The sequence below is a fragment of the Urocitellus parryii genome, chromosome 7 (assembly GCF_045843805.1).
Source record: "Urocitellus parryii isolate mUroPar1 chromosome 7, mUroPar1.hap1, whole genome shotgun sequence".
Lineage (NCBI taxonomy): Eukaryota > Metazoa > Chordata > Mammalia > Rodentia > Sciuridae > Urocitellus > Urocitellus parryii.
Genome location: NC_135537.1, coordinates 51,470,043 through 51,483,981, shown reverse-complemented (window position 1 = coordinate 51,483,981; position 13,939 = coordinate 51,470,043). Strand labels below are relative to the sequence as shown.

At 40.0% G+C, this 13,939-nt stretch overlaps 1 protein-coding gene across 1 annotated transcript; it reads left to right on the top strand.

The window, feature by feature from the left end:
- Positions 1 to 465: 465 nt before the first annotated feature.
- Positions 466 to 4,605, top strand: Fabp5 (fatty acid binding protein 5). Its single transcript, XM_026384216.2, has 4 exons — positions 466 to 593; positions 3,303 to 3,475; positions 3,807 to 3,908; positions 4,408 to 4,605. Exons 1-4 carry the CDS (start codon positions 515 to 517, stop codon positions 4,459 to 4,461), a joined length of 408 nt encoding a protein of 135 aa, XP_026240001.1. The 5' UTR covers positions 466 to 514; the 3' UTR covers positions 4,462 to 4,605.
- Positions 4,606 to 13,939: the final 9,334 nt, after the last annotated feature.

Below are 13,939 nucleotides of genomic sequence, written 5' to 3'. Positions count from 1 at the left end.
AAAGTTAAGGAGGCAAAACAATTATCAATCAACCCACCAAACGGCAGATCAATCAATTCCATCCAACCGCGCCTGGCGGGGGCTAATGGATTCCTCCAGGTATTTTGGAAGGAAAAATCGCTCAGCTGCATGGTCTGACCCTAGGGTGCTAGGCTGGCGGCCAGGCCTCCCAGTCGCCCCCTCTGGTTTGCTGGGCGTGCGGAAACGACAAATCGTGCAGGGGCTGGCGTCCGGAGAGGCGTGGGGCGCGCCGGGCGAGTCCCCACTTGCAAGACCTGCAGCGGGAACCCTGGGTTCGCAGCAGGTGGAGCCGGTTCGCACCTTCCGACTCCGCTAGGCAAGTCCGAGGAGCGCGCGGAGGCGGGGCTGGGCGAGGAGCGCCTCCCATTGGCTGCCGGGCGCCGCCCCGCGCTGCTGTCTTTATAAAGCCGAGTGGCAGCCTGGCGCTGCAGAGCACGCTATCCGCCTCCCAGCAGCTCCCCTCGCCACGTACACCAGCCCGCCCGCGCCCACCATGGCCACTATTCAGCAGCTGGAAGGAAGATGGCGCCTGGTGGACAGCAAAGGCTTTGATGACTACATGAAAGAACTAGGTGAGGCACCCAGCCTGGCAAGCGTCCACAACGCCTGCAACGTGGCATGTGTGTGGCCGTTTTGTCCTATGTCCCCATCAGCATGCTGGGATTCGGGGTGGGGAAGAGATGCTCGGCTCCTTACCTCCTAATCCCTCCCATCGCCTCGCCACCATGCGGTTCCTGGCGGCGCAGCACCACGCGGGCAGTCAGCTAGGAGGGAGGAGCGCTCGGGTCTCCGGAGATTCCGGAGATGTGCTACCTGGGGTTCCCCCAATCCTCTTCTACTTCTTTCCCTTCGCCCACGCGACAGCCTCCTGGCACTGCTTCCAGTTCTTTACCTGGCGCGCCCCCACCCACAAGGTGCACTAATTTCGATTACCTCCAGGGGGGCCCCCTAACTTTCCTTTTTTCTTTTCCCGGCACTCATGGCCCCCATCCTTCGTGCCACCATCCTTTTCTCTCTCCCATCCGCCCCATCGTGGCAACACCCAGTCCCTTTTCCACCCTGCTGTATCTTTTGTTCCTCGATGGCGCGCAAGTCCGCTTCCCTCGTCTCCACCGGGAGATGGTGTGGCAGGGCACGGTCTCAGCAGAAACCCTGGAGAGGCTCTGAATGAGGCTTGGGCTTCAGCTTAGGTACTGTACTTGGCCGCATCTTTCCCAGGTCCACTGCCCTCTCTCACCGGTAAGCCAGGCCAGTAGGGTTGGCTCAGCTCCCCATGCGGCACCGGGGGCCTCCTGGCCTGGCCTGGGCCGGGTGTGGCGCTGGCAGCGGTGATACGCTGCCCGCATTGCCAGTCGAGGCGCCGCAGTGGGTGGGCGGCCTGTGGGAGGAGCACGGTGAGACAGATTGTGCCTGGGAATGGCCTTACTGCCTTCTCCCAGGGTGAGGGGCGCGAATACAGTGGGCTCGGTGGGAAAACTGTAATCAAGAAACTGCTAGCCTGCAGCAGCTGCTGCTAACTGCTACAAAATGGGTGTGGCCCTACAGAAGGCACTTGAGTCCTTATGGTCTTCAAAGAAAGAATGAGTCTCTGTAGGGAGATTCTCTCATTGGAAATAGTACTTCATTTTCTAATGTTGTCCTTTTCTAAACCAGTGACGGCGATGCATGGTGGTTGACATTGGACAGACAGCAAACAAAAAAATAGACCTTTGTCACAGGCCATTAGGAAGTGGGATGGAGTTAGCTTAGCTTAGCATGTCTCCTCTCTGGAAGGGGGTTCCCAGAGTTGAGGGCCTGCTGGGTCTACTTCAGAAACTGATATTTAAGGTAGCTCGCTGGTGAAGTCACTACAGTGACCCTCTCTTGACATCTTGTCACCAAGCACTTCAGAATCATTTCTGCACCTGCTTTATCCAAGACAGTGAGCGGTTAAGGCTGGTTTGTGGTGAATCGTGAGTGTATTTACTCACACCATCAACAAAACAAGACCACTTGTTGCAGTGACCAAGATGACTCTGGGAAAAGCCATTTACTGTACTCTTTCAAAACATGACAGATTTTGTGTCCTCACAGTTGTGAGGACCAAATAACGAACACCATTTCTCTGCCACTGAAAGTGCATGTGTGCTTAGGGTCAGGATGGCTAGTATCCAGGATTCAGAAGTCATGAAGGTTGTCAAGGCTCATTAGGGAAAAGTCAAGGTGTGTGGGAAGAACAGCTCATTTATTTTGTCCAGACTGAGAATAGTGACTAACTAAGAACAAAAGCCACCAGCCTTGAGCTGGTAAAAGAGAAGGCTCTAAAGGGACATGGAAAGCCTGGTTGAGTGTTCTGAAAAAAACTGGCAGTCTCCTTACAGTATGGTTTTATTTGTGAAACAGAGATTTCACCTGGCTCAGAAGTTCCTTATTATTGACACCAACAGGAAAAAATGCTGATTAATATGTAACTTAATATATAACAATGTGAAACTTCATAGCTATTTAACTATAGTAATTAATAGACTATAGAAAACAAAAATCAATTCAAAGGTATTCAAATAGTATAATGTTTTGAGTTAGCCCTATGATCTGGATGCTAATAAATGGAAAAATTTTTACCCTGGAAAATAGAAAATAGTGTATTGAGTTTTATAGCTTTGAAATGTTTTCTATGTTCCAGGGTAAGATTTTTTTCCTCATTTATTAGCATCATGATTGTGCTGATAACTCAAAACATTGCCTATTTAAATATCTCAGAATTGATTTTTTTTATTGTTTTGTGTAGTCTATTAATTGTTTATCAAAAGCCTTTTATGGGGTTGGGGCTGGGGCTCAGGAGCAGAGTGCTTGCCTCGTACATATGAGACACTGGGTTCGATCCTCAGTACCACATAAAAATAAATAAACAAAATAAAGACATAGTGTCTATGTATAACTAAAAAAATATTTTTTTAAAAAAGCCTTTTATGTGCCAGACCGTATGCTGGGGTCAGAATAAAGTGATTGGCAGAATCTGGTGCAAATAGAAAAAGATGAGAGAACTTCAAGTTTGCAATTTTGAATCCTTAATCTTTACCTTTAATGAACTACTTTGAGTAAATAAAGTTAGGGAATAAAGTCTTCCCTAACTTTCTGAGGGCCGGCATAAATATCTGTAATACGCTGGCACATGGTAAGCATTGAATATGTGCTCACAATAAGCAAATAAATGAAAATATGCCAGGCATAGTGATTGTAATTGAATTATTGCTTTTATTACATAAATTATAACTGGTCTTCTGATATTTAATATTCTACAGGAGTGGGACTGACTATGAGGAAAATGGGCGCAATGGCCAAACCAGATTGTATCATCACCCTTGACGGCCAGAAGCTCAACATAAAAACTGAAAGCACTTTGAAAACAACACAGTTTTCTTGTACCCTGGGAGAGAAGTTTGAAGAAACTACAGCTGATGGCAGAAAAACTCAGGTCAGCTCTAATACGTTGTTAAATCACTGAAGCTTCTAAGAATGATAAAACGTATTAATGACATTTTTACCATGTATGGTCAAAAACTTAATGAAAGAATTATTTTGTAAATTGAGTTTTGAAAAATTATAAAAGTACCAGCTTCATAGAATGAGTGTCTTTTGTGAGCTTCTAGATTGAAAAACAGAAAGTATTATTATGTGTAAAATCAGTATGGTTGATGAAGTAACTGCAGAAAGGAGAAGATGAAAAAAATGTTGATTAAGGAGGGTTATGAGTCATGCAAACTCTTATATTTTGGAAGACTAAAATGTGTACTTTGTTTCTGCAGACGGTCTGCAGCTTTGTTGATGATGCATTGGTTCAGCATCAGGAATGGGATGGGAAGGAAAGCACAATAACAAGAAAATTGAAAGATGGGAAGTTAGTGGTGGTAAGTGTCAAACTGTTTACATCTTGTACTTCGAGTTGTCATAACTCCTACGTCCATTGGTCATGAGCAGGAGAGCTAAGCTTGGGAAGAAGAAAATGCAAAATAACAAGTTAAATACAAGAACACTGATTACCAAGATAGACGTTGGTGGGATAGAGAAGTGACATGACTTAACATGGGATGGAGCTGGATCTGGGTTCCTCCTTGCTCAACTGCTGCATCACCACATAGTCTTGGCAGGCCACCAAGCTGCCTTCTTGGGTGTATGTTTTTCCATTTTATTTAGATACTATATTCAACACTTTAGTTTCCAGGAAAGTATATGCATGTCGTTTAGTATAAACTAAAGAATGGGTTCTAGCTTCTCCTGAAAACAAGTTGTTTCCTTCTGCAACGTAGATTACAAGATCTTTTAGGATTTTTATCCTAACATTTCATTACCACAATGACTCTGGAATGTAAGACCAGCCTAACTCTTTAATGTTGTTCTTTCTCCTAGGAGTGTGTCATGAATAATGTTACCTGTACTCGAGTCTATGAGAAAGTAGAATAAAAATTCCATCATCACTTTGGACAGGAATTAGCTGAAAGAATGAAGAAGCTCAGTTCAATGAGCCAATCTCCAGACTGCCTTTTTTTTTTTCATTACTGTGTTCAATTATCTCTATCACAAACATTTTACATGCAACTATTTCAAAGTGTTGGTTTAACTAAGATCATCCCTTTGGTTAGTAAATAAATGTGTTTGTGCTAATACATGTTGTATGTATTCTTTAACTTTATAGGAAACTAGTGATATATTTAATAATTGTGAATTGAATAAATTCTGAGGTAGTCTTGAGGGTACTATGTTGTGCTGGTGATTTATATGAAGAGCTGCTTTTGCAACAATACGGCACAGCAAACAGTGTAGAGTTTGCTCTACGCTGAACTTTGTGCCAACTCAAAGAATTTACATTTCTGGTAGAAACTGTTCTCATTAAAAGGCAGCTACATGAACTTTATAATTTAAATATTAAAATGCAGATTCTATTACCTTAATGGAAAAAATCATAGTTTTAGTGGTTTGCTTATAAATATTTAGGATTTCTGCAACTAAAAATATATTTAGCACTTGAGGTCCTACCAAGTGCCAGGAATTATCTTAGAGGCTGAGGTATATCCGAACACAATGGACAAATTGTTGTCCTCCATTTGAGGAACATCACAGTGTTAGAAGAACACAATGTGTTCGTTATCAAAAGTTATGAAAGTAATACAGTTCTAAAATATACTTCTTGTGAATTTGTACACAAATATACATAATATGCAATATGAAGAATAATTAGAATTCTAGTGAACCTAAGTTCCATTTCTCAAACCCAAACACAAATATCCACAATTCACATTGGAGAAATAGGTTGTACGCACTGGGCTTAAGCTCTGTGTACATGATCCTGTTATCTCCACTCTGCAAATAAGGGAGCATATATTTGACTAGCTAACTTGTTCAAGGACATAGCTTGAAGTTTTAGAGCTGAATTGTGAAACTTAATAGGTCATGTCCACTTGATGTTTTTAGCTATTCCACAACACTGCCTCATCTCAATTTGTGAGAAATAGTTTAAAGCTTAAATAATAGTACTAATTGAGACTTTTCTAAAGTCAGCCTCCATGTGCTGAGATGTTAGCTGTAAGAATCTTAAGAATTACCTAAAGGTAGCAGTTAGTGAAAGAGTTAGGCTTTCTCACTGATACCTTAGCCCTCAAGTTATTGGTTATTGAACACCTGATAATGTAGCTAATCTGAATTGAGTAGTACACATGGGATTTCAAAGACATGGAATGAAAAGTAAAATACCTTATTAATGTATTTTTTATATTAGTTACATATTTAAGTCATATTTTTAATATAGTTGGTTATCTAAGTACAAATAAAATTAATTTTACCTGTTCATTAAGTTTTTAGAATGTGGCTAGGAAAAAAACTAAAAAATCACATGTTCTTGCATTGTATCTATATTTTTTATTGGACAGTGTTGTTTCAGACTTCTTTTCTATATGAATTAGCATCTTGCTTGTTTAAGAATATGGAGGCATCTCCACTTACAGAGAGGACACATCCCATCAAACCCATCCGAAGTTGAAAATATGATAGGTAAGAATGCATCTATTACACCTAGCCTACCTGACATCACGGCTTAGCAGCGAACTGTTTCTTATGATCTCTTGGCTGATGGAGCTGCACTGATGGCTGTTATCTAGGTCACAGCTGAGTGCCCTACCTCATATTAGTAGTCCAGGAAAAGATCAAAATTCAGAATGTGAAAAAAAATTTAAAATATGGGTTCCACATATTTTGGAAACCCTGCTTGAGTTCTTCTCTCACCCCACTTTTCCACTTATGTTAATTGTGTAGGCTTATTCAACATTCTCCCTAAACCGAACAATGGAATAAGTACTTGAAATGTATTTAATTCTCAGGACCACTGCAAACAATATGCTAACTGTGGTTTTCCACATTGTTTAGATGAGGAGACTAAGGATAAAAGCTTAGGTAGTGGTCCCAAGCCATGCAGCAAGGGCAAGTTAGAAAATAGGTAGGAGCTCAACTTTATCTGCACATACAACCTGTGTACTGGCTGCCGTGTTCTGCCTATCCTACCTTGTGGCTAGTGAAGGATCACTCAAGGGGCAGTAGGCCCATGTTTCTTACATGATGAACAGCTGATGTTTTGGATGAGAGAAATTCGCTCTGCCCTACATGGCATGCATCATAGAAATCTTAGCAGCCTAAGATCATGGCCCCAAAATGCCCGTGGCATCCACCATTTTACCTCAAACACTCAGTTTCAGGTGTACTCTGAGGGCATGGTGCTATATCCAAGTTGAAAATCACAGGAGGGAACAAGTATATCCCAACTATGCCACCTGCTGTCAACTAAGGTCTATCTGCTAAGCAATCTTTTCATGATTGATCTCTCACCAAAAGATCTAAAACCAGTGCCCCTCACTGATTATTTTTATCTTTTCTCAACCATAGGATGCTGGGATGCAATATGTTTAGTTACACAATGAATAGGATCTCCTGGGAAATTTACTATTTTCCTAGAATTATCAGATTCTCCTGCTTTCCTTACTATGCTTGAATGTTTTATTGCCAGTAACCTACTAGAATTTCTCTATGGTTGTCTGATTTCAAGCTAGTTTAATAATTCTAAAATACAGTATGATGATTAAGTGCATGAGCTTTGAACACAGACAACTCTGGAATTCAACTCTGTCTGTTAGGAACCATGTTACTGAAGGTACTTATCTGAACCCATAATGTTCCTTGTCAAAGGATATAGTATTTCTTGACTCATTGAATCAATTAATGGAATCATTAATGATGTAATATATGTAAATCACTATAGCACATGACCCAGAACATAGTAAAGGCTTAAAGTCCCCAGAGTGTGGCTCAATGAAACTTTCTATGATGGTCATGGTGAAAATGCTGTACAATACCTATGCTGTCCACTGGGGAGTAACTAGACAAATGTGGTGGGTACTGAGGCACTTGAGGTGTGGTGAGTACAACTGAGGAGCTGAATTTTAATTTTAGTTAAAACAAATTTAAATACACATATGCTGTTAGCAACTTCTGACTCAGACAGCATAAAATATTAGACTACTCTTTTCCCAAACAATTTTTTTAATTCCAAACTGCTCTTCTTGTGGTATTCTCTATCCTAATCCATAGGAATGTTACTTTTCTGATTCCCAATCTAAATGCCTTGGAGTTATCTTTGATTTTTATTGTTCTTTCCTGTTTCATTTCTAACCCATTAGCAAATTATTTCTGTTTTGCCTTCCAACTATATCCAGGATTCAGTTACTTCTCACCTCTTCCACAGATACCACTCTCATTTGAATAATCATCGTCATCTCTCCTCTTCTATACCTGTTTGCATCTTGTATCTTTCCAGAGCTATCATTTTCAAAAACAAGTTAGAATACGATGCATCTTCACTTAAGAAGAGGACACATCCCGTCAAATCCTAAGTTGAAAACATGGTAGATAAGAATGAATCTAGTACAACTAGCCTACCTGACATTGCAGCTTAGCAGCACAGCACACTGTAGGGCATGAGATGTTTCTTCTCATGATCTCATGACCTCATGAAACAGCACTGATAGTTGTTACCCAGTGTCACAATTGAGTATCCTACCTGTATCACTAGTTGGGGAAAAGATCAAAATTCAGAATTTGAAAAAAAATTCAAAATATGGTTTCCATGGAAGGTGCATGAAAGTTGAAAAATCCTAAGCCAGGCTATTTTAAATCGGGGATTCTGTATGTCACTTCTCTATGGAGAACCCTCCACTGGTTTCTCATTTCACTTGGAGCAGAAACCAAAGTCTTTTATGAAGGTCCTATCTGACTTGCTGGGTCTCCCAACTTCTCAGTGCCCCTCCTGACTTCATCTCCCACCATGCTCCTCTCAAATATTCCTCTCCAGCCACTCTGGCCACTGTTGATAAAGGTGTGCTGCTGCCTCAGGGTCTCTGCCTCTGCACCTTTTGATGCATCTGCCCACAATCTTCTCCTAGGAATTTGCCACCCAAGCTTTCTCACTTCCTTCACATCTCTTCTCAAATGTCACCCTAGTAGTGAGTCATTTCTAGACTACACTATGTAAAATAACTCCCAGCCCTTCTACCACTCTCAATTCCCCTATCCTGCTTCATTTTTTCCCCATGGCCCTTCCCTTATCACTAATCCTGACTCATGATCTATCTACTTGTTTAATCTTAAAATTGTTTTCAGTTATTATCTGTCTCCCCCACTGGAAAGTCAACTCCATGGAGAAGGAACTCTTTTTATAGTACACTGATACTCAATTAGGAGAGAACCCAGCACAAGAGAGAGGTTAATAAATATTTGTCAAATGAATAAATTCTCTAATGAACTAATGGCTTCTTATGTCTACTTCATACATTTTGATATTATTTAAGACCCTTGCTGATGTTGCATCAATCTTTTTTTTTAAGCTATAGTTTTTACTTACCCCTAGATGTAGTATGCTTGTCTGTGGGATCAGGATGTTTTAAGTTCAGGCTTGCTCCTGAGCTGGTGTGCCACCATGGCACTTTGCTCTGAAATTGAGGCCCAATTTGGATAAGTGTATAAACGGAGTATTCTGCTAACAGGTAACGTCTGTTCAGCAGAGCTGATTTGAATTGTTTGTGGGACAAGGTACAGATCAGATACGATTTACTGCAAGAAAAATGGTATGACATAAGTCAAACCCTCATCAAAGAGAAATGTACAGGAAAGAGATGGTGTATCTTTTGGATTATGTCTTTGAGCACTGTGAGGGCATCAACACTTGTCTGTGAGCGAAGTCTCAGGGGCGAATGACTATGGTGGATTATAACTGTGAGATCACTGTAGGTACTCTGAGGTATTGTCATACCCAGTAGTGACTTATTGCTAAGGTACTCAATGTTGATCTCTTCAAAAGTCTTTTCCAAATTTTGGTATTTGACATAGTACCATGACTATAAGAAGTTGAGAACTAGGCTTAGGGATACAGTTCAGTTAGTAGAGTGCTTGCCTCACATGCCCAAGGCCCCAGGTTCCATCCCCAGCACCACACACACAAAAGATGAGAACCATCTTTTGAGCACCTAGATGCTGAGGCTACAACGTATTAATCTAGGCTAATACTCAGTTCTTATTGCATATAACAATGATTATTGATGTCCATTGTGTTTTAAGTTCACTTTCAAGTTTATAAGAATAATTATAGCTTTCCCCCGGTTTTTATGGGCTGACTGTTCTTAGTGTTGCCCTTTTGGAAATGGCTGCTTCATGTTTGCTGTGGGCTGGTTGAACTGAGGAAGCTGGGGAACCAGTTTAAAAAGTGAGTGACACATATTTTGAAAGGTTGTGAAAGGCCGAGTAGTATGACTCGCCACCGGTCACACCATGGCTGGAAAATAACAGGAGTCTTATGACATCTGGTCTGTCAGGCTCTGTCACCAGGTCACATGTGGATCCTTACTTACTATCCAGCCCTCTCCTCTTCCCTTTTCTCCTTCTCCCATTTTTCCTCTCACACGGCACACTTTGCAAATGTCTGAAAAGAAAAGAACAATTTCTTAAAAGAGCTTTTTATTTTGAGGGGCTGGAAATATATGAGAAGGGGAGCAAGATAAAGGAGAGACAGGGCCCTGTCTCATGGAACTGACATTCTTGTTGGGAAAAAAATGGAAAATACATGATTCAAACAAATGGCAGAGAGGGATAATGGGACTAGGGAAAAATAAAACCAAGTAGTGCCACATGGAGTGGACAGAGTGGAAGCTAGTTTATAGGAGGCAGTTGGGAAAGACCTCTCAGAGAGGTGAGGTTTGACCTGAGCCCTGAATGACAAGCAGGAGGAAGAAAGTGAAGGTCTGGCTTTGGGTGTTCCAGGCAGAGGGACTAGCAGCTACAGAAGCCCTGAATGGGGTCACACAGAGCCTCAGGGCCGAAGAAGCTTGTTGAAAGAAGAGCAAGGTCGGGCAAGGTGGAGTCTGAGCTTCGGGGTGGGAACAGAGTGTGTGGGATACTGTGGCTGCCCATGAAGGATTAGAGTGTGTCTAAGGATCAAGGAAAACCATGGAGGGTCCCATGCCGAAAATGACAAGTGACTATCTTAAGAAGATATCCTGGTTTCAATTTTTAGTAATAAGAAACTGGTATTTGGAAAAACTCCCTGAAAAGGCTGAGCAAAATGTTTTTTAAATTGCCTTAAAGTGAAAATGAGTTAATAAAATCACGAGCTGCTACTACTTGGCCTCGATCTGGGAATCCAGAGGAGCCCAACTGACAGGGCTGGTTTTGCACTGGAGCATTTATCTGCCGATGCAGAAGTGACCACCAAGCTGTGCTGTGCTTTTGGCAACCCAGGGAACAATTGGCCTTTGTCTGATGGTGGAGGAGCAGACTCCATCCTCTACCTATTGTCTGAGAGAAAGAGTTCCTAGTGGGTGAAAATTTAGTTATAAGGATGCTCATCTGAGGGCTGTTTATGCTAGCAGAGAATTAGAAAACACATAACTGTCTAAAAAGAAGGGGTTGGTTAAATAATCATGAAACATCCACATAAGGAAATGCTTAATATAGATTAGGGAAAAAGGCTCATAATGCACCCTGAAGTAAAACAAACAAACAAACCAAAAACCAAAAAAAAAAAAAACTCTGATTATAAAATATTATATACACTACTTTCCCATTTGTCTAACAATATGTGAATGTGTAAAAAAATGTGGAACAATGTTAATATCGGTTATTTTGTGAAATTTGGGTGATGTTAACTTTCTTTATTTATCTGTAATAAGAAAAATACAAAATATGTAATGCAAATAGCTTTATTTATATTAGATAAATTTATATTAGAAAATACTACAGAAGAGAGGTTAACAAAGAATAGAAGTTCTTTGGATTAGACAAAGGGGAATGAAGGGAAGGGAGGAGGAATGGGAATAGGAAAGATAATAGAATGAATTAAACAGTACTATCCTTTGTGCATGTATGATTACATGACTGATGTTAATTCTATATCATGTATAACCAGAAGAATGAGAAGTTATACCTCATCTATATATAATATGTCAAAATTCATTCTATTAACAGTATAAAGTAATTAGAACAAATAAAAAAATTTTAAAAAGAAAATATTAGAGAAAAGTACAAAAAAACAAAAAGAAATATCACTTTGCTAGAAAACTTACATTAATATTTTGTCATGATGCACTCAAGAATTCTTCATACATTTATATGGATATACATTCAAACATTTTTTATGTGGGATCATCAACATTGTATTCTATTGCCATTCTTGGTTGTTTTCATTTAAACTCAAATAAATAGACACAAATTCAAATGTTGTTTTTATGTTATTTTAAAAAAAATTAGTTCTTTTTTGTTATAGAGTCCATTTTGATAAAATTATACATGCGTGAAATGCATCTTATTCCAATTAAGGCCCAATCTTGTGGATTACATGAAGGTGGAATTCACTGGGGTGTGTTCACATACGTACAAAGGAAAGTTATGTCAGATTCTTTTCACTGTCCTTCCTATTCCTATCCCCCCTCACTTCCTTTCATTCTCTTTTGTTGTTTTTATTTTATAATGTTTACTTTTACATCTACTCTATTGCTTATCATTGATAAGGGTTTCAACTTTTGAAGAAATTTGGGATTATTAACAATGGTCTGATGAAAATTCTTGTACATTGACATAATAAATTTTTTTTAAAATTCAAAAAATATTTGCCCTTTGGTCAGATCCCCTAAAGTGCTTTCTCAGCCTGCCTTGCAACATAGGTGAAACTTTGCCTGGTTGCAGACAGAACTGGCTTTTCCAGGAGGAATGTAGCAGGCTCCAGCTTAAGGAAACTTCTACCCCACAAAATATTTTGCCCCCAATAGACACTTTGATTACTTTAACAGAGAACGCATATTTTCCTTTTTACATTAATTATCTGTAGTGGAGGAACGACTTGTCCTAAAGTCAATTCTAATGGAAAAGTTAAAATACTGGTATTTTATTTATAGTGGACAATTTTGATCTTTCTCATTTTCCTGGCTTTAGGTAAGTCCTCTTTGTTTATTTGGGCACAACTCAGGGGCCTTCATTTTCGTTCCCATCTGTGCAGATAGCCCTGCCAGGTTGTGTGGTACACCTGTGTGTGGGTATGCCTCTAAGGCCCTGGGACCTGCTTTAGTTTGTTTCTTGCTTTGCTGATTCTTAGTTTATTGATTATCTTACTAGACATTATTGAAATAAATACAAGGAAGGAAAATCCCACAGATGTGTTTCAGAGTTTCAAACCAGCCACAATGACAATAGCATTCACACAGAAGAGTAGTTACGTGTAAGAGGACAAGGACTTCTTTCATGATTTAGACAGTGTGGGTTTGACAATGGTTTTCAGCAAATCACATAACCATTTATAGAAACTAATGTTGCTGACTCAATCTATTGCACTAACCACTAAACTCAGCTTCCTCCCTCAGCTACACAGGGCGGAAATTCAGGAGCAAAAAAAAAAAAAGAAAAAAAAATGCCACCCTTTTTGAACAGGCAGACTTTTGGACCATGGCCAGTTCTGGAGGCTGAACCTGTATAATGCATCACTTTATGAGATTTGTACCACACCCAGAAACCTTGGAGAGATCATCATGACAGAAATGAGGTAATCCTAGAACTTTCTGATTTTATGAGGAAATAATTTACCATGCCAACAGAAGCTTCCTGGGAGAATTTAAATGCTTTATTCTTGGTAGAGACTAACTCTAGGATCCCTGAAAAATTTAAACCAACCAAGTCAATTTGGTATATTTGGGGCAGTTTATGGGAACCGTACTATTTCAATTCTACATATCAGGGCATAAGGACATATATTAAAATAAGAAAAAGACACTAGACCAAAACGAGGCAACACAAAGTTATTGAAGGCAGTAAGTTCAAGAGATAATTTCATTAAAATGTCATCAGACTATTTGCCTGGCAGAGAATTGAATTATTTATCATGTCTCTTACTTCATTATAGCTAGATATGTATACTTGCAGTGATTCTTGTGGACTTAAGAGAAATACCTTCCTTATATCGAGCATAAATGTACATACTCATATATCACAGATGACAAGTCAGTTCTCTCTTTGATCAGTTAGCTGATGAGATCAGCATGTCTGAGATGGAAAAATTGGATTGATTATTTCATTCATTCAATTTAGTATATTTTGAGTGGAACATAGTTCTAAGGGCAAAGCATACAAAATTAAATAAGGTGAAAAGTTTTTACCTCTATAGAGCTTAGTGTCTGTAGGGAGAGACAGATTATAATAAAAATGAAAATTGTAATTATGGATGGACTGAATCCCATAAAGGAACCAATCAGGTGTTTGGGACCAAGAGCGGGAACTAACAGTAACCAAAGGCTTCTCTGGGAGGAAAAATTCAAGTTGAAACCTGAAGGAAGAAGAGGAATCCAGGCAGGAGAAAAGGCTC

What these genes read in the sequence shown, in the direction of transcription:
- Fabp5 (XM_026384216.2), top strand. Translation starts at nt 515, where the DNA reads ATGGCCACTATTCAGCAGCTGGAAGGAAGATGGCGCCTGGTGGACAGC. An exon ending in TGACTACATGAAAGAACTAG is followed by an intron (nt 594 to 3,302) that starts GTGAGGCACCCA and finishes AATATTCTACAG; the next exon opens with GAGTGGGACTGACTATGAGG. An exon ending in CTGATGGCAGAAAAACTCAG is followed by an intron (nt 3,476 to 3,806) that starts GTCAGCTCTAAT and finishes TTGTTTCTGCAG; the next exon opens with ACGGTCTGCAGCTTTGTTGA.